The 19,149-nt window shown below is 40.4% G+C and overlaps 3 protein-coding genes across 5 annotated transcripts in view; 2 read left to right on the top strand and 1 right to left on the bottom strand.

The window, feature by feature from the left end:
• Window positions 1-77: 77 nt before the first annotated feature.
• On the bottom strand, window positions 78-6,593 carry LOC110976231 (fas apoptotic inhibitory molecule 1-like). Of its 2 annotated transcripts, none has more exons than XM_022229331.2 (5): window positions 6,494-6,593; window positions 5,718-5,866; window positions 4,125-4,347; window positions 3,709-3,758; window positions 78-3,143 (listed from the first exon to the last, which is right to left on the bottom strand). In XM_022229331.2, the coding sequence occupies exons 2-5, from the start codon at window positions 5,826-5,828 to the stop codon at window positions 2,991-2,993; spliced, it is 537 nt and encodes a 178-aa protein (XP_022085023.1). In that variant the 5' UTR covers window positions 5,829-5,866; window positions 6,494-6,593; the 3' UTR covers window positions 78-2,990. The 2 variants fall into 2 exon arrangements, with proteins under 2 accessions (XP_022085023.1, XP_086996397.1); XM_087140271.1 differs by lacking the exon at window positions 6,494-6,593 and adding an exon at window positions 6,171-6,290.
• A 43-nt stretch (window positions 6,594-6,636) lies between these two features.
• LOC110976223 (uncharacterized) lies at window positions 6,637-13,897 on the top strand. Of its 2 annotated transcripts, none has more exons than XM_022229311.2 (10): window positions 6,637-6,704; window positions 7,328-7,418; window positions 8,168-8,262; window positions 8,702-8,785; window positions 9,385-9,493; window positions 9,676-9,924; window positions 10,512-10,689; window positions 11,322-11,436; window positions 11,858-11,937; window positions 12,546-13,897. In XM_022229311.2, the coding sequence occupies exons 2-10, from the start codon at window positions 7,401-7,403 to the stop codon at window positions 12,605-12,607; spliced, it is 990 nt and encodes a 329-aa protein (XP_022085003.2). In that variant the 5' UTR covers window positions 6,637-6,704; window positions 7,328-7,400; the 3' UTR covers window positions 12,608-13,897. The 2 variants fall into 2 exon arrangements, with proteins under 2 accessions (XP_022085003.2, XP_022085013.2); XM_022229321.2 differs by lacking the exon at window positions 6,637-6,704 and adding an exon at window positions 6,816-6,982.
• A 1,117-nt stretch (window positions 13,898-15,014) lies between these two features.
• LOC110976167 (uncharacterized) overlaps window positions 15,015-19,149 on the top strand; it is a 29,496-nt gene continuing 25,361 nt past the window's right edge. Inside the window, exon 1 of the mRNA XM_022229231.2 lies at window positions 15,015-15,156. Coding sequence (XP_022084923.1) covers window positions 15,127-15,156 — 30 coding nt within the window. The 5' untranslated portion in view covers window positions 15,015-15,126. The remainder of the gene's footprint in view (window positions 15,157-19,149) is intronic.

The raw sequence follows: 19,149 nt of genomic DNA, 5'->3' as shown, positions 1-19,149 counted from the left end.
AACAATTTTTTTTCAAGATGTGAATACAAGCTACCGAGTTTCAGCATCTGCAGTAAGTGTTACAAGACCAGTGGTGCTTAAACATATTCTGGAAGGATTTATTTCCTGAATGAAAAAAATTGCTACAACATTTGCTACATACCAGTTATCAATTCTGGTCATTAAGCAAAATGGTTTATGTCAACAATTCTTTACACTGAGAAACTTCCTCCCTTCAAAAGAGTAATTTTGATCCACTCAGTCTCTGCCATGCTTTAATATAAGTTTGAGGTCAAAATCCTGATTCTAACATCACTCAATGAAAAGAAAAGCAAACTTTTCACATGTATAAGTAGCAAAATCTATTCAGAATTTTCAGAACCATTCACTGACAATCTTTTACTTACAGTTATTAATGAAACAGTTTTTGTCAAGCAATGCCTTACCATTTTGACTCTGCATCTGCAATGGACCGATAGATATTTTTACCTGTAAATATTTCATATGTACACAAAAATACCTTAAAAAGGTTCACATCAGCCACAGCAAAACAAAACGAGCTTGAGTGGATTTCCCATAAAAAAAAACCAAAACGGTGACCAGGCTGTCAAGTTGTGAGCTCATCAAATTACTGTAAGAGGTCTGCGAATTTTGAAGGTATTTGCAGACCTGCCAAACTAGCCGTACTCCTTCCTGAGGTCAGGCATTGCCACAAAGTAGATTAATAAGGTATTTAAATGAACCTTCAGTTCAGTTAAATTTTTAATCTATTGTGTGGTAATGCCTGACCTCAGGAAGGAGTATGGCATATTGGCAGGTCTGTATTTGATGTCATTAAACTGCTTGGTTCCTGGCTGGTCATTTATTTTTCACCTGCCCAAGCTCGAGTACAAGACAAATATAATGTGTTAGAAGCAGGTGAAAATCACCCGACAAAGTAGACAATAAATACCACCTGTATTACATGTGCACTCGGCACTCAACTTGTCAACAGAGGTAAAAGTCAGATCTATGTGATTTGCATATAGACGAATCCAACGAGACGCCATTCCGTGGGGCCATTTACACTCAGCTGTCTCGGGTCAGCGCAACGTGTGCCTGTTAGTTAAGGAGGAATTTCATGCGTGTGCACCACCTGCGCTCAAACAGGATGGCCCCGTAGTAATGGCTTCTAATTTTGGTCGGTTGATTTATCTTAAGCAAACAGAAGTGCAGCAAATGTATTTGGATCGGCTGTTGCGAAAAGGACTAAGTGTGTGTTGGGCCTTTCTGTTATTACTGCAATAAAAGGTTTAAAAAAGCAAAACTGGCAGTTTTCTTGCTAATAACTTGACCACTATAGGTATCTTATACACGTGTACATGTAGTCCTATGAATTCCATAATCGCGGTGGACTTCCTTTCAAAGGGTACATGATTTGAATAGAAAATTGAAATTTGACAGCAATAACGCAAGACCACGAGGGTCATGGACAAACTACATCAATTATTACAGGCATGCAACTTAGTCTCGGATCAGATGATTTCCTTGTTTTTCACTTCACACACCTGCCATTAATAATTGAAAAACACCGTGCAAAGTCATGTCAAGATTGGAATTTCCTTGTGTTTTGTCCTAGTCTACAAGTTGCATGCCTGTCATTAGGGGAAAAAATTGTACAAATTTATACTGAAGTGATGTCAACTTTGCAAAATCAAACCCCAAGTCAACAATGAAACGTCACCCGACATAAGACACTGTGTTCCCATGTGTTCTGAGATGAAATTCTGCTATTCATGATTTTTGTTCTCGGGCTACTGTGCGGCAAAACAAAGGAAATACAAAAGTGGTTTTTACCATACAAAAAATTCTTGCCTGATTTTAACAGTCAATTTTATAGAAGGAAATGTTGAAGTGTTAAAAATGAAATTGTTTTTTCTGTTGCACCATACACTATCATAACAAATTTTGCCAAGTTCTGAGTGGTTCCAAAAAAAACCCCAAACATTTGAAACTGCTAATTTTTTAGAGCATTGAAGTTGAATTCCACAGACCTTTGCCAATAAAATGTACCTTTCTGACCACAAGGACAGAATCAAATTGCTAGTTGGCCCGTGATATCGTGTAGTGTGCACACAGCCCAAACGAGAGCCTGATGTGGAACCAAATCATTTCAGCCATTTTCTTGCATTCTTCACCTTTTGTGGACCTTTAGAGAGGGATCCTGGCCTGAACAAGTAGTAGGCTGGGCTCGGATCAAACAAGGTCTAGCCTTCAGAGACATCCTGTGTGAGTCTGAACAGTGTACAACCACTACCATACCGGTCATGCCAACTGGCTTCATTACAAATGTGTGTGACATGCTAGGTCAAGCTATTTGTTTTAGAAATTACAGGTCAGAAAATCTCACTATCTAAAAACTGCTTTCAGGTACAACCATCAATACAGTGAAATCAACCTGTCTATTCCAGTCCATTTAATTAATAGTTTCACTTTTTCCGCCATGTTCATGTACATAACGACCCACTTCAATCTTTGCATCACATTGAATTTGATATAAAAATATTATACTTCTACCAAGGTGTGGATTTTGCATATTATTGTTATTAAAGTATATATTTTTAATTTTTCTAACATGGTACTGAATACATTTTAAATCTTACGGAATAACTAAAAATACCTCCAATTTCTTTTACACACATGTATATTCTACAAGATTTCTATTGAAACCTAAGTCACAGTAAATCTTCCTTTAGAGAGCTTTGCAGCAATCATAGAATCTTGCACTGGAAACACATTTGTAAGTAGTTGCTGACAAAAGACTTTGCCAATACCAATGATGAAATTGGTATTAAGTTCAAAACACATCCCATGGCTTGGTACCATCTTGTTTTTCGTGAGTCTCGCCTTCCTTCAATCCAAGTTCCTATTCTCAGCATTTCCTGGTGTCTATTCCTGACTCTCCTTCCACTCCATCCAATCTTGTACAATTTTCTTCGGCCTTAAAAGAAGCGTCAAATTGATTGAAAGGCTTACTCTACAGCTTCTGGTATCTCGTTATCGTTGATGATCAGGGAGTGGATGATTCCTTCTTTCTTTTTACCACTGCTGACAGCTTTGATGTAGCAGGCCAGGCCGTTGGGCAGGGTAAAATGTGTCTCGGTGCCGTCCTCCACGAACTCGCCCTGGAAAGCATGGGGAAAAAATGGTTTGGGGCTCAATACCATGGGTATTTGCCGCAAGCGTGGACACCCAATGCCTGACCCAAAATGGCTGCTACCTGGTTCAAATCTGTTACCGTTTCACGACCAAAAACTGACGCACTCTCACATGGCCTTTCTGGAAGGAACACACAACTTTTATTACTGATGCTTTCGAGAACAGAGCGCCAGGTTCAAGAGAGTGCATGTCATCAACACAGGGGTAAAGCAGTTGGCCAAAAAAATCGAAATTTTGGCCCAAAAATCAATGGAATATTGATGGAAAAAACTTTATTTCCAGATTGGTCATTACCAAATAGGTTCCAGTTAACTTCGTGACGGTGCACCCTGTACTTGCTATAACGGCCTCTGAGGTGTATTTGGCTTGTTGCCATGGCAACATGCTTACTTCTTTGGTTAAATAGACAAGTGACAGCTGCCTCTTCATTGTTTGGAGTTGATGCATTGCGTCCAGTAAAAAAAAAATACATCATGCAATCTTTGCAAGCGGTGAAGACAAATTCCAAATGGCAATCGTAAGTTAACTTACCGCTGTCTCCAAGACTTGGCCATTGCACCAAACATCCATGCTGTCTTTTTCTGGAAGAGAATCAGACATTTGAGTCTTTAAGAATTGGCAAATGCACTCTGGCACATTGAGCCATCATTTTTTAGCCCATCTTAACCCAGTCTAGTTCCAAATCATATGACCACTGCCGAGCCACTAGCCACACAAAGAGTCACCAAATTTTTTGCCCATTACAAACAGTATTTGAGTATTTTGTACGTGAGGTGTTCAGAAATGAGAGCTATTTTTGTCTTATTAAGGAAGAACAAAGACTAACAGAGGACACCTTACACGTGTCGAGTTCATAGCTCGTAATTGGAACCACAGGACTGACAAGCAGATCATACAATGACTTGACAATAAACCTTGCAACAAGTCAGCGGCTGGGTGGCACCTACCCAAGACAATCCTGAACTGATGTCCATCGATGACGGTCAACCAGACTCTGGCCATCTTGCTACGCTGTTCTCTCAACTCCTTGAGGGACTTGCCGTTCACCTCCAGCGTGTACTCGTAGGCGAATCCTCCCGAGGTGTCAATGTTGATGCACGCCTTGCACGGACCGATTTTGAAGTGCTCCCGCCCAACAAGCTTGAACATCCAATTCCGCCGCAGAATTTCCTATGATGACAAGAGTGGTGGGAAGTGCTTCTGTTTTCACTGAATAGAGCGTTTGCAGGGTGTACCATAATGGAGGGGAAAGGCCATTGGTCCTATGTGATCTGCATGACTAGCCACTTTGTTCTTTCACTGTCAATGAATTTTCAACCAAAATTGCCCTCAATGATGACACACTGTGCAGGCACTCTAAAAGACTTCCCCTGTGTTACGTAACAAAACCTTACTGGTTTGTAGAGTTGGCTTTGGGCAGATTTAAGAAGCTTTCAGGGGAGTTTTGGTGACAACAATTATGCCAATCACTCTCCAACCTGTGATGGAAGCCATGTCGGTCACTTTGCCCATGTACCACTTCACCCATTTGCCATTTCACCCACGCGCCACTTCGCCCATTTGCCATTTCACCCACGCGCCACTTCACCCATTTGCCATTTCACCCACGTGTCACTTTGCCCATTTGCCATGTTGCCTATGTGCCAGTTTACCCATTGCCTTTGTCAAAAACAAAAAGAGGAGAGAATACATTAAAGCAACAATCCTACCCTTCCTGGATGGTAGGATAGATCAAATAGCAATATTAAGATATGGTGGATTTGCAAAATGTCAAGGTTTTCTTTGATGTGAGTTTAATAATGCAAAGCTAAAAGTGGTCGTGGCACCAACCAGCACATGTAGCAAGAAGAAGGCGGAATAGCAGTGCCACTCCTACGACAATATAAAGCACATTCCCAATTTTGACAACCCAAATTCAACATAAAATTATCAAAACTTCAGAAATATTTCAGTTAGAATTAAAGTTGTCTTCAAGCATCTGGGTGTTTTCCGTTTTTCTTGAGGTCTCAGTGCACGCTGTTGGAAAACTACAGAGCGTTGTAAAAGAAACAATGCCTTTTTTTTTTGGAAATGCTTGAAGTTTGTCCGAGTCTTGATATTTTGATTACTGTATTCAAAAATTTGCAAGCAATAAACCTGTTAAAGGGAGTGTAGATTTGTGGATTAAATATTACGTGGGCCGCGGTGTGGAAGAAGTGGCGTGTGGACGAAGAGGAAAACGGGCAAGGTGGTAATGGGCGAAGTGGCAGTAGGCGGTTGAGGGTGAAGTGGCGAATGGGCAAAGTGACTGTAAAACAATGGAAGAACAGCAGGGAAAGAGTTCCATATACAGAAAACGCTTGAGGCCCTGTACACAAACCTATGAGACTGGTCTGAAAAAATGTGTTTTCTAAAGTAGGCCTAAATGTTTCAGAATTTTCTGTGCAAGCTTTCACTTTTTAGGACATGTTATCACTCTCTGACGGTTGTAACATTTTAAGGGAAATTAGTGTTGTCTGAATATGGAACTCTTTCCGAACAGTAGAAGTGTCTAGGTCTACCTTATTGTCCACACGAATGACTCTCATTCCTGATGTTGTTCCATGTTCAAATTCCACTTTGTGTATCCCATCACTGAGTGCTACCTCCCAGACAGCCACAAGATCTGCCATCGCTACCAGACTCAATCAGTTCCTTAGTCACTAGCAAACTAGAAGAAAATAAAAGAAAATTGATAACAATTTTAACACACACACATAAGCTGTTTGTTGAGACATCAATCTTTTCCTACCTGCATGGTCTGATTGTCACTGTTCTTTCCAATTCACAGCTCTGAAGTCTGGGTTTTAAAGGAAATAAATTCCGAGATTTCCTATGACAAATATGCCTCAGTTTATCAAGGATTTCACAGATGCCCTACCCCTACCACAAATCAACCGAGTACTGCACTGAGGAGTAGGCCTAGGCCAAGTCTTACGTTAGGCCGACATGGCTAGACCACCACATAGACCTACCATGCCTACATGTAGGTTCTAGGCCTAGGCCCTACATGTCATGTAGTAACTACATGTACATGTATGATGTAGGCCTAGGTCTAGCCATGGAGGTAGCCCAGGTTGGACGTTGTCTTCATTTCATTACGTAGTACGGTCAGAGAGTCCACCAGGGCTAGCCTAGGTCCTACTCCCAGCTTCATAGAAATTCTTTTTATCTTCAAAATGCAAGGTGTTTATGGTGAGGAATATTTCCCAGAGCAATTTCATAAAGAATATATCAGTTATTATTAATGATTTGTTCTAACATATCTTTCTGAATAAATAAAATTTGATTACAATACCAGAACTCAACAGTCGTAACAGCGGATGAGTGCAACCCACTGCAAAACAGAAGAAAAAATATCAACCGGTTTAAGGTCTAGATTCTGTGCCGTTCGGATGTCTTGAATCGTGCCAATCCGTGGGGTGCCAGACTACATCTTTGCTCAGCAACAATAAACAACGCGCTTGCGCAAATTTGACATCCTTGATTGATTGTGATCTCAGTTTGAGGTAGGCTGTGTTAAAAATTTCGATAAATTTAGGGTCATTTCTTCTCTGAATTTTCTTAATAGGTATTGTGCTGAAAGCAGCCGTTCAGTCAGGCGCTAGGCTATCGCAACGAGGAAATATGCTGAGTGATGTTTCCCCAATAAAAGGAATTAATAGGTTCCCTGCTGTCATGCTTGTCGTTTTCGTTTTACTAGATTCGTGAAAAATCCATCGGGAAAAGGCCCGGGGGCGGCCCAACATCATGGTCCTGCTAAATTAGAAAGAGGAATGGGAAATGCGTAAGAACTTAAGTGTACCTGTATTGCTATACAATGTCCTGAACATGCTGAATGTTATGGAAACTGGTTTGACCATGACCTCTGGTCACTGCCTGAACTAGTCCGAGTAATCTAGATCTCTAATCTGGTGATGAATCGCCACACCCCTTTTAATATTTCAACATGGTCGGCACCCATGTAATTTGTAAATGTTTAATGAGGCAATTCATAGAGTTGTCGTTACTCAGACTTCCCGACATACCTGATCAAAAAATAAAAGGGTATAATGCTTTTTAAAAACATGTTTTAGCCCTAGGGCCTAATTAATTTTTGTAAAAATTTGGCCCTTTTGATTTTTTTTAACAGCCACATCCATGTCAGAGAAGATATGCACATCATAATAGCCAGAAATCCCTCAATTGTTTGGGAGTAAAACAGAATGCCACATCAAAATGAGGTAGGTATGCACGGCATGTCGTCGTTTGGACAAACATGGAGGGAGTGCCATGGTAACAATTGGCCTTCAGTAATATTTTTCTTTATGATTTATCAGTGTTTATTTTGTTAATTCAGCATACCATGAAAGTATTGCAGGCCTGTTAAGTCTGATCTTGTGTTTCTCTTTTGTTTTGCATTTACCACTAACTTTTACAAGCGTGACAAATAGTGCAGAAGCTCATTTCAGTGCTGCCCTGGTTCTAGAACTAATGTATAGGATTCGTCCAGGTTTTCCTGTGTGGTACAGATATGTCAGCTTGAGGTTGTCAAAATTCCAGCACCCCAAACAGAAGCAAGTGTTTTGAAAAAGGTCTTGAATAAATTCTGTGCAGGGTGATAATACATTTACCCCAAATGTCCACTCTAAAACAAACTTATCTTGAATTTTATGTCCTTTTTACCATTCTGAATGATTTGAAACTGATCTATTTCAAACTATCAAAATTACTTTGCATTTTTCCTCCCATCCTTGTATATTTTAAGTGTGAGGTGGTAAAATTCAACAGGAAAGCCTGAGGTGGCTACTAAAATCTAGGAGGTGGGCCGCCTCACAGGTGAATAGGCAGGGGAAACCCTGGAATCTTCACATGCTACCAACTCCATAGTTCCAATTAAGTGCTTCTTGCTTACAGTTGGTGGGCCGATGAACTGAATTGTTCTTTTATATAACGGGTTTTGCAATTTTGAATTGTTCTTATAATTTGTCAGAGTGAGTATGCCTCGGTACTTCAGCAGCTTCGTGAAACCACAAAATCTGTCTTGAATGACTTGCAGCAACTGAAGACCAACCCACTACTTGCCAGGTAACGCTAGTCAAAACTTCAATCCCAGTTTACATTGAATGTCCGTTTGTTGTTTTAAGTTCATTAATACGGGGCTTACTTCAGCATTCATTTTAGGGTATTAAATTTGTTCAAGGAAAGACAAAAATAAAGGTTTTAAAAATTGAAAACTAATTAACTATCAGAGCTCTGTGAACTTTATCATTATCAGATTACAGAAAAGATATTTTTGTGCCATTTATAAATACTGTTGAAATTTAGGGTAACTTTTGCCATTATCCTGTATACTTCTCTTCTGCTGTTCAGCACTGACTAGTTGAAGAACAAAGTGAGAATTCTGACGTCCCTCCATGCCTGGAGAGACTTGAGAATTGCAAGTGCTAGTGATGAAGTTTGAGATGGGCAAAAGGTTGCATCAACCAGCTGATATTTCTAATCGGACTTCCTCTCTTTTTTACAGTTCCTCCACAAGCTGCCAGTATGTGGATCACATTGCCAGTAAGACGCAAGAGGTCATTCAGATCGTGGACCAGCTTAGCACCAGGTAGAAATCTGAAAAACATGCAGCATTCCAAATTTTAATTGGAGCTTTTCTCCTGACAAAGTGGCAAATGGATCTAGCTGAGCGACCCCCACGCACACCTTTCGAAAAATTTCATTGACCTGCTTCTAATTCCACGTTTGCATCCCCTGTTGCCACACTATGTACTGTACCCTCCTCCCACTTCCGGGGGTCATACTTTTTAAGGGTATACAGCCTGGTGGGTAGAGTTTGTAATTCCAATCACAAGGTTAAGGGTTCGAATCCAGCATGTGTTGTGATCTTGGGCAAGTCACTGTACCCCTACTTGCCTGCCTCCTTTCAGGGGGGTATAAATGGATGCCTGTGATGGAAGAGATTTCTGGTGTGTTTGATTGGCGATTTGTGCCTGAAATGGTAGCAACAGGCTGAGGTACTTTCAGGAATATTAGGCGTGTTGAGCATAGCGATAATAATAAGTGTTACAAAATAATAAATGCCTGACAGATATGCATTATTATTATTAATCTTGAATTGAGTCTAAATTTTTCCAAGTGACTCCATTTTTTTCAAGTTACTGAATTGAAGACTCTAGTCTTATGATGTGTTTTGCACATCTTTAGAGCTAGACACAAGGAGACAAAATCTTCCAAGTACAGGGATGCCTCAGCAGTGACCATGCCAAACATCTTACAGAATGTCTCAATGCAGCAATACCACAACATGGAAGTGGTGAGTATGAGTTCAGAACTGCCGTGGATATTATAAATCATTTCTCTTTGATGGAAATTGCATCACAGTGATGTAGAATAGCATTAAAGTGAAAAGAAACACATGCAAACAATCATCCTGAATGTGATTTGAAAATGTTTGTTGTAGATATTCTTTCTGATGTTCTCGCTCTTCCAATCTAGTTTACCAAGCAAGTTGTAGACATAGTTGAGTTAGGCGCTTCCTTCAACTTGCCCGTGGTGAAGTCTTCTCACCATCATGCCACAGACGGAGACGGTCACAAACAGGGTCACAAACACATTGACAGACGCATACACAGATCCCACCACCCCCACCGTCACAAACACAGTATGTGGTGCCAGCGATCCTATCACCATGTGGTACCTACATTGGAAAGCTGGATCCATTTATTGGCTGAAGCCCGAGACAAGGTACCAGATAAACTCAAATTGTAGAACAATGTTTGAAAGGGTATACAAATGACAACACACCTTGTAAGTGTGGAAGATACATATCTAAATAAGACAGTGCAGTTAGGAAGTAGCCTAGCCATGGGGGAGGAACTGGGGGCGGGTGGCCCCCCCCACAAATTCCTCGTACCCCCAGGTTCCCCCCACTGAAAAAAAAAGGATGAATGGATATTGAACAAGGCTAACAAAAAGTTGCCCCCAAAACCAAACCACTGACAGCTGGTCCCCCCCATAAGATGCTGATGCCCCCCCCCAAATCCTAGCTACGCCTCTGCAGTTAGGTTTTCAGCAGCCAATACTCTATAAATGAAGCGTGTCAAAGGTCATTTTGGAGAATCAGTATACACATGTGAGATCAGCCCAATAATCACATCCAAATGCCAACTCTCATACACACTGAATTTGTTTTAGTGGGTGTGATGTCAGGTGTGTTTATCAGTTGTGAATGTGCTTGCCTCGTTGAAATATTGAACTGGCTTATTACACTCTGGTCAATCAAAATTATGCTCTCGTTCATGAAAAACCTGATGCTCTGTTCTTGTTGACAGATGCCGTCTGTTGTCAAGGCACGCATGGACTCAGAGCATGCCAAGATGGTTGCCCACTTTCAGAGGCTGTTCGACGTGCCAACAGAGGGCGGTGTGTACACCCGGATGAACGAGCTGTACTCGCGGGTAGGCGAGATGCAGAATGTGCTGCATTCTCTCAGGGATGTCCTCGGTCTTGGTGAGTCACATTTCCCTGAGAAGGTAGTGCTGGGGGAAGCGAAGCATGCCCTACAAACTTGACCCACCTTTCTGTTTGGGACAATAGGCACTGCACTTTCCCAAGCACCCACCGCTAACTGTGTTTGTCCAACCGAACATGGTTCAGGGAGCACATATTCTCTTGCCACGTCAGACAGTTGGCCCTGCTTACGGCAATCATGAACAACAAGGCGTATCTCTCCACTGCTGCTCTGTCTGTTCCAGATGTGCTCATTGGAGACATTGGCATACGTGTCAGACCTTAGTGGAATGTTTGACATTGCAGTCCATACTGTGATTGGCCAAGACCTCATTGGGGAGGGGCTTAATGGATTTGTTTACTCACAAGATAGAGGGTTAACTTTGTCACTTTTACACCCCACCAAGTGCTCAGTTTACCACCCTCTCTTGTGTACCGCATTTCTGAATGTGATCAGAGTTGACTGATTGAATCATGTAGTGACTAACCGCGAGTTCTTCTCTGAGCTACTTTTTTCCCTCAGTGAAGATATCTTTCTTTGATGTGACCACCAAGGTTTACATCATCACTCAAAACGTCACACGTCTGAACTGATTTTTTTTCCTTTGATCATCTTGATATCGATTCCACAGATGAGGCTGCCTCAACCAATAGCATCGTAACAGCAACTACACAGCTTTGCGAGTTATACTCAAGCTCTACTACGCACCTGCTGGGCCAGCTTCTCCAGCAAGAACATCTGGACAGGTAAAAGTCTCAACCACTCTACTAGTAAGTAGTTAGGGACAGTGGTGCACCTAGCATTTGGCAGGGGGAGTGGGCTCGGCCCGGAATTTACCCCCTAAACCAGCTCATGCTGCTCCATGCTCCCCCCCCCACCCATCGTACCACAGGAGACTGGGGCTGAATCCTCCTGAGGCCTCATCCTTTGGGTGTGCCACTGGTCATGCTTTTAATTTCACTCAAGCAAACTTTCCCCTGAGACTCTTGGAAAGCACTGAGCATGAAGTACTTAATAAATAACAATGTCAAAGGTCAATACATCATCCCAACATGACCAATTCTGTCAAGAGTTGTGGCATAATAAGTACAGCTCTATTCCCGAGTTGTTAATCCCATGAAGACTATCGTGGAGTGAGAAGGTTGTTTTGCATACTCTTTTTGTCAGGGTTATCTCAAGAATGGAGCATTATCGAAAGTTCTTCCCCATCTTTGACTCCATGGTGAAAGATCTGATGGAGATTCTTGGTGAGTAACACATTGAAGGGTTGTGGTTCGTCCCCTTCAGGTTGATGTAGTGTTTCTTTCCTCGCCTTCCACCTCTGCTTTCCAGGTTTGAATCTGGCTCAGTTCACGTATGGATTGGGTTTTCAGTCCCTACGTGAGTCCGTGGGTTTCCACGAAACATTTATCCGGGATTTTCCTCCTGACTCTAAAACTGAAGATTTCTTCATTGTCTTCTTGACTCATTTTCATCCCGTGATTGGCGCTAAATGCGCTGTTGGATAGACAGATACAGATAAGTAAATCTTCAATTCAGGGCAATTCGGGCTTGTACATGCATGGTTAAAGATGGCTGAAGCACGACCTCTTCTATTCAGAAGTGATCAGCCAGAAAAAACCCCAGAAATTGTGGTTCGTTTTACGTGATTAACAATTGTTTGTGTCCCCGTACCCCATCAACACATCCACTCCCGTCGAAACTGCTGCACTCCAAAATTTCTCCCCCTGAAAAAATATCAGTGCTTTCCCTTCATTCAGTTTCAGCTGAATACATGAACATCTACATTCCGTGTTTCACAGAGATCCACCCTCATGCAATTCTGTTTGTTTGCCTTTTTTTGGACAATCTACAGGGGTTGTGTCAATGGATAGGATTGTACCAGCCGTGAGGGCGCTAAAACTACTAGCCTCTTGAACCGTCGTCATTTTGAAACACTTAAATGTGGCTTGGTTCTTGTAGAAGTATTTATGACTGAAAAACCTTGAGGATAGTGCATTGGCGCTGATAGAAAACGTTGTGGAGACAGGCCCCAAAATTTTCCTAAACATGTTCATACTGAAAGTGGCCGAGAACCAGTTGTGAGCAGTGTACATTGCAAGGTATTTTAGCTGGCAGCCCGTTCTCACTAAGCCAATATTTTCTTGCAGTAAGCAACTATCTTTGCTTAAAAGTTTGTGGATGTTTGCCTGGGTCAGGTAGTTTTCGGAAAGTGTCATTCCTTTTTATGCAACTTCTTGTCACTATGAGCAGGAAACAATGTAAAATGCGTCAGTTATTTAAATGTTTTGTTCATTTCCATTATCCATAAAATTGCCATGCATCCACTGTGATTTTGTTTTACAGGGAGAGTATTTGTCCACAACCAATTTTGGGGGAAACTTACCATTGTAATTTATGTTTGTAAATGTATTCATGAAATATTGATAATTTGATATGGTCATTCTATTAACAGTTAGCTGTGATTGCAGGAGACTTTGTGTAACTTCTGAAATGATACAAAAACTGGACCTCTTGTTTTGCCGTTTTCACACAAAAAAGTGGTGTATGAGTAATTTTGTTTTCCAAGTTTGGCAGATTAGAGAGTTGATCAGTTCTGATGATGCTCACCTTTTTGATGTTCTTTAGTTTTGGAGACAATCATAATGATCATTGTAAGAAAAAGGAGGGAAGAGACTGGTTTGGGGAGTGATCGAAGCTAAAATGTATTATCTGAACTTATTAAAAAAAAATTATAATAATTGCTCCAAATCCACGGATCGAAAGCTCAATTGTTCAGTGTAAGGAATTTTAATTCATTCTTGCAATAACAAATACATTCACAAATATATATTTCTTGTTCAGTGTTATACATTAATTTTGGAACTTCTTGTGAGAGTGGAAGCTGTCTTTGAAGGTCCACAGTCACTTGCCCAAGATTTTAGACTCCAGTTTTATGTATTTACCTCTGAGCTCAGTGTCTCCTTTTTTAAAATTTTATAATTAGCATCGTAACAAGTAATAGCAATTAATCGTTTACAATTTGTTTTAATCGCACAGTGAGAAAGGGGCATTGTTGTGATACACACTATATTGTCACCTGTTTGTAAATTTGCCACGCTTGTTTAAACTGTTACAAAGTGTAACATTTGCCTACTATGAATTTTTGCCTTGTGTTAAATTATTGAGCTGCAATAAAATGAAAAATATGGTTTCTTGAAGAATAAATCCAATTTACATATTGTTATTAATGATTAAAATTATTCTGAACTGATCCCAACTTTTAATCCCAATTGAATGGATGTGAGAATTTTGCTGGAAAGAAATATTAAACACCCCAGTAATGTTATGAAGTCGCATTTGCATCATCATGCACAGAAGGTTTATTTTAACTTTTCAAAGGAATAATTTCTGCTGGATCTTCAGTTCTTCCGGTTTCCATGATTGAAAAGCTGTAATACCCCCATCCCCATTAGTATGGTGGAATACAAAAATACATATAAAGAATAGCCAAAATGATACCAGAGATATGATACAAGGCAAAAAACATGTTTTTATAAAAGACATATTGGTAAGTTTTCACACTGGTGTTTTCTTTGCTTAGGTTGATCGTAAATTTCTTTCCATTTTGTAAAAAGTAGATAATTATGTTGTTATGCTATAGTCTAAGATTTGAACTTGACTCAGAAAAGACAAGTTAATAATCGCATTTAGATCTTAAAAGCTCAACAGCTGTCATGGACTTTAACCACAAATGGATACTGAAGTTCCCAGCCCAACTCCAAGCTTCGATGGCCTTAAAATACTTGAATAAACAACCGTACAGAAACGGTAGCATTTTATTCATCAGAGAACGTCCGAACCCCCTTTGTCGTAAAAAGTCACGCCCTGCCCAATAAGATAATATGCTGGGAATGCAAACACATGCTAGATTTCTTTTGTAGCTGTAACAAACAAATTTGGCGGGGAAGCTTTGTCCCCTGCTTTGTAATTCCCGCCAAATCAATAAACCCGGAAGTTTATTGTTGCGCAAGCGTAATTGTATCAAAATATAAATAGATGGATCCAGCTGTTTTGTTCCTTCCCCAAGTGTCGAAAGGCTACACCATTGGTCAATGAATTTTCTACTGTTTGAACATTTAAGGGATAATTTCAAGTTATTGTGAAAATGTCATACTTTGTAAATGAATTGCCATCCTATTTGTATAAATTCAATCGCCTCGTTATTATTTTTAAAGTCGATATCTTAATTTTTAATCCTACACGAAACATATAATTTTTTTTCGTGTGAGCAGTGTAGCCAATGAGACGCCCTCTCTCATTCAGCGTCTTCCACTTGGTTAAAGGGCTATGTTTTTATCCATTGTCAGGCTCTCTAGATTTGTGATGACCCCTTCGGCGGGACATGTCTGAGACCACAAAAACAGGAATTTCTGAGGAATTTTGTCCCGTTAACAATGAGCAATAGCCTGAGAAGTCGAAGTGAGGTAAGATTCTAGCATTTACAATGTGGATTGGGTGTTTCGATGCCTTCAAATGATGTCCTGAGGTCGGAAAATGAGGGTGATTTCAGGTTGATTGTGCGCTGGACGTGATGTCATTTTGATGCCGTGACATGAAGTCATGATGCATGTCGCTTGTGTGTCGCTATGCGCGACCATTTTTATGCGTGGAATTTCCCTATGCGTGGTTCACTAATGCGGCTTCTATGTGTATGTTTTGGTTCGGTAAAATTATAAGTTCACAGGATTGGGTAACCATTATGCCTCACGGTTATGGTTGTCAAAAAGGATCATGTTCATTTCCTTCAAATCATTACTATTACACATCAGATTTTATTTGTAAATTTATCAAATGACAGCAGATATTTAGCTATCACCGGCTAAATTATTATTATTATTTTATTTCTGGTAATGACACCAAGGATTCCTCAAAAGTGCCCTAGGCACTGTAGCTTGCAAACCTGAAGAAACCTGTAGAGAGGAGACAGTGAGAAGCAGTTACAGTTTTAGTGGTGGGAGGAAAACCCCAGAGGAATATTCTGAGTAAAACCCATGCAATCAGGTATAGGGACTGAAAACCCAATCCACATGTGGACCGGGGTCGGGATTCGAACCCGGGCCACAGAGATGGAAGGCGAGGAAAGAACCACTACGCTAACCTGACTCCCATTGTAATGAAACGATACTTAGCTGGCTAGTAGGCAGTGCCCTATACATGTGTCAGCCTGTAACGGTTATTAAATTGCCCCTGATTTTTGGGCACAAGCTGCTGTCTAGCTACTACAAGTTGACAGTTTGTACACATGTGTACATGTCAGTGGAGCCCATTTGCGATGCTCCCAGCTGGGTTTAATTCCCAACGAACAACTTTCTTTATTGCTCCAACAAATTAAGAATAGTCAGCTTTTGTTATTTTAGATTGACTCCAACATTTAATTACAGAGGATTCGTGGCTGTGGGGGATCTTTCAAGGGAAAAAGTCAGAAATTGTAATGTAAAATGTGGCCCATTCTCCAAAAAAGGGTAATACATGTAAGTACGGAATGCTAAAACATGTCATGGCCTGTTCTATGTGTAGAGGGCAAAATTTCTTTCTTGTATTTTTCTGTGAACAGCCTCTTTAACATTTATTTTTTGTAGAATTTGTGACTACAAACATGGATGCTGCTAAAAAATTGATCATTCACTAGTAAATCGTACATACATTGTACATTGTAGCATTGTGTTTCCAAGTACCACACTTTCTGAGCTTTTTCTCGAAAGGGGCTTCCGAAAAGGTGGATATACAAATGTCCATATATCTCCAGAATGCAGTGCACTACGGGGGTCATTCATATATTAAATTGTAGCTTTTGATGTACACAATCCAGTCATGTCAAAAACTCATAACCTGAATCTGGTGACTTACATGTATTACCCATTTTGCTAGAGCCGGTCACAAATGGTCTGATTCCTACCTCTTGAATGTGAAAAAGTTGTCAGGGTAAGAATTTCCAAGTCCCCCAAAACAGTTATTGCGCGTGTGTCCGGCTGAATATCATGTAGTTAAATTTAGCTGACGTCGGTGAAATATCCATTTCTTTATCAATTACCAAAGCCAGAATTTTACTTTCATTATTTCAAATCCATCTAGTGAACAAGATCAAAAAGAAATTGTCCTACCGATAGGCTCTGTGATTTTTTTTTTGGAAAGGTTGTTGTCAAGAAGTTTGTGATGATGTGAGCTCTTGATTGATAAACATTTGCAAATTTGATCTCAAAGAGCACATGCATACACACTCTACAGATCATCACTTAACCATTGAATATTCTGGAAGAAATCCAAATGGCGATGCCCATAACATGGACATGAACTTGGGAGACAGATTCTAAATCCTAAAATACTTGGAAACTATTGTCACTAGTATGTAATCTGTGGGTGGGGGGTACAACGGCAAACATTTCCTCAAACACATCTGAGTATTATCAAATATTCTTGTGTCATCTCAGTCAAATACTTAAGTTCGACCCAGCCACCAGTTCAACCATATGCTGCCAGGTGCTTTTAAAATGCAGTGCCTACATATGGGCAATTTTTAAGATTTTCCGTGTTCAAAATTCTTCAAAAATTCATAATTTCACATAATGGACGTTTACACCCACGCAAATGACGGTCTGGTGTCTACTCTTATCTGACATGCAACCTCCATTGACGTCCGAGTATTTCAGCCAGGCCTGCTGCCCAGTAAAGAAAGCCCAGAATTGAGAGTCGTTACCTAATTTCCTTTGTTCCCATTGAATACCAGTGGCATCTTTTCACTTGCGGCTGGATTAGCACGCAGCGGTACTGTACATGTATGGCTCATCGATGGGGAGCTGCACACTTTTGTCCGCGGTGCTGATCTGCGGCCATGCTGTTCCGAAAACAGTGGTGTACTTACTGTTTCAAACAATGACGGCTTACCTTTGATAAAATGGAAGCTGAAAAATGATGGCAATTCCCAGCAGCAGGTCTTTTATTCTGAGTACGGTCTTTTGTTACAAGGCCCAGCTCTTTTGTCCGATTTCGGGCACCCTGGCTATGCATACAAACCCAAGGTACCCGAAACCGGGTTCCCCAGCAGCATATGGTTAACACGGTTGCTTGCTCTGTCAAGCAAATTATTGTATACTGATGTGTAAATGTACTCGTACATGGCTTCATTCAGGTACGATGTAACATGCTCCAGTGCAGTGAAATTAGAAGTTTTCCATGTTGGCATATGGATAAAAAGCTCTGAATTTTTTTAACTGACGTGCAGTCTTGCTGCACATCAGCTGATTTCCTACATGTAGTTTTTTACCTTCGACATGTGTCATTACAAATGTTAAAAATAAAAAAATCACGGCCTTGCACAGTCTTAATTTTCCCTATTTAATTTATATCATGGGTCAGCAAAGTATTTGGATCTGCCAAGATGCTTGTCCCATGCTGCTGATAATTGTGTGGTTGTAGGATTTCTTTGGCAATTGTAAACCAAGAATTGAATAATCTTCTGGACCATTGGACTGTGAGCTACCATACCTGCAGGATCTTTAGACCAGAGATGACCAGGGCATTTAAACATTTCTTCCTCTGAAGCATAAAGGTTCAAGTTACAGGTGTAACTGCACTGGAATGTGGAAAGTCATCAGGCAGATTCAGATATTGTACATGTACATAAATTAATTGTTTTAAAGAATGATCTCCGTATCGTGATCTCGTTTCTGTTTCTCCTTCATGCATAATTCAGCCCAGCAAATTCATTAAAAAGGTCACTTGAAATGTGGATTTTTTGACACGCTCGGCCAATGTGCAGTGCTGGTTTTATTTCCTCTTTTATGGAACATTTTGTGCAAGATCAATACACTATGGTATTATGTCAATGTACAAAGTGCAAACAATGGTCACAGGCCACAAACATTAAAACACAGTAGAATGTTAATCCTCAAATGTTATTTACAATGTATGTAGTCTCGTAAGCCTCGGATGTAAACGATGTTCTGACGTCAAGGGAACAGTCTCCACATCCTTCCCTTTTACTTACATGTATTAATTTCAGACCGCAGACATATGAATGCCGTGTATGGCAACAGTATCCAGGCCTTTCTCCAGGGGGAGAGTAGTATTTGTTTTTTCACATCATTCATTTTTCACTTTACGGTACGGGATCTGGAGATTCACCAAAGCGGTGACTACAAAAACAGCCTGTTGTTTTGTCTAAACATGGGAGTTGGTTCAAACATGTTTGGATAAAACGCTGCTTGTGCATGCTACTGTACACGTCATTGTACTAGTACATGTATCTTCACCATTGATGTCCTTTTTTTTTAGTATTTTGTATGTACTGAAATAGACAAATACCAAAAACCAGTTGCGTTAAAGAAATAATGGCATGTCTATTGAACCCTGACACTCCCAAATCCTCCAATTTCAATACGATTTTGCATACACCCTAGGGGGTTAAGGTTAATGCTTAC

Source organism: Acanthaster planci, linkage group LG08, assembly GCF_054643075.1.
Source record: "Acanthaster planci isolate LZ-2023a linkage group LG08, COTS_SCS, whole genome shotgun sequence".
Lineage (NCBI taxonomy): Eukaryota > Metazoa > Echinodermata > Asteroidea > Valvatida > Acanthasteridae > Acanthaster > Acanthaster planci.
The sequence above is the reverse complement of the archived record's forward strand: the minus strand, read 5'-3'. Positions and strand labels throughout refer to the sequence as shown.

Excerpts from the sequence above, each read along its gene's own strand:
- LOC110976231 (XM_022229331.2), bottom strand. The coding sequence starts at position 5,828 with ATGGCAGATCTTGTGGCTGTCTGGGAGGTAGCACTCAGTGATGGGATA. Across the intron at positions 3,759-4,124 it reads TCAGTTCAGGATTGTCTTGG|AAAAAGACAGCATGGATGTT; the intron begins GTAGGTGCCACC and ends ATTCTCTTCCAG. Across the intron at positions 3,144-3,708 it reads GCCAAGTCTTGGAGACAGCG|GGCGAGTTCGTGGAGGACGG; the intron begins GTAAGTTAACTT and ends CATGCTTTCCAG.
- LOC110976223 (XM_022229311.2), top strand. Across the intron at positions 8,263-8,701 it reads ACCAACCCACTACTTGCCAG|TTCCTCCACAAGCTGCCAGT; the intron begins GTAACGCTAGTC and ends TCTTTTTTACAG. Across the intron at positions 8,786-9,384 it reads GTGGACCAGCTTAGCACCAG|AGCTAGACACAAGGAGACAA; the intron begins GTAGAAATCTGA and ends GCACATCTTTAG.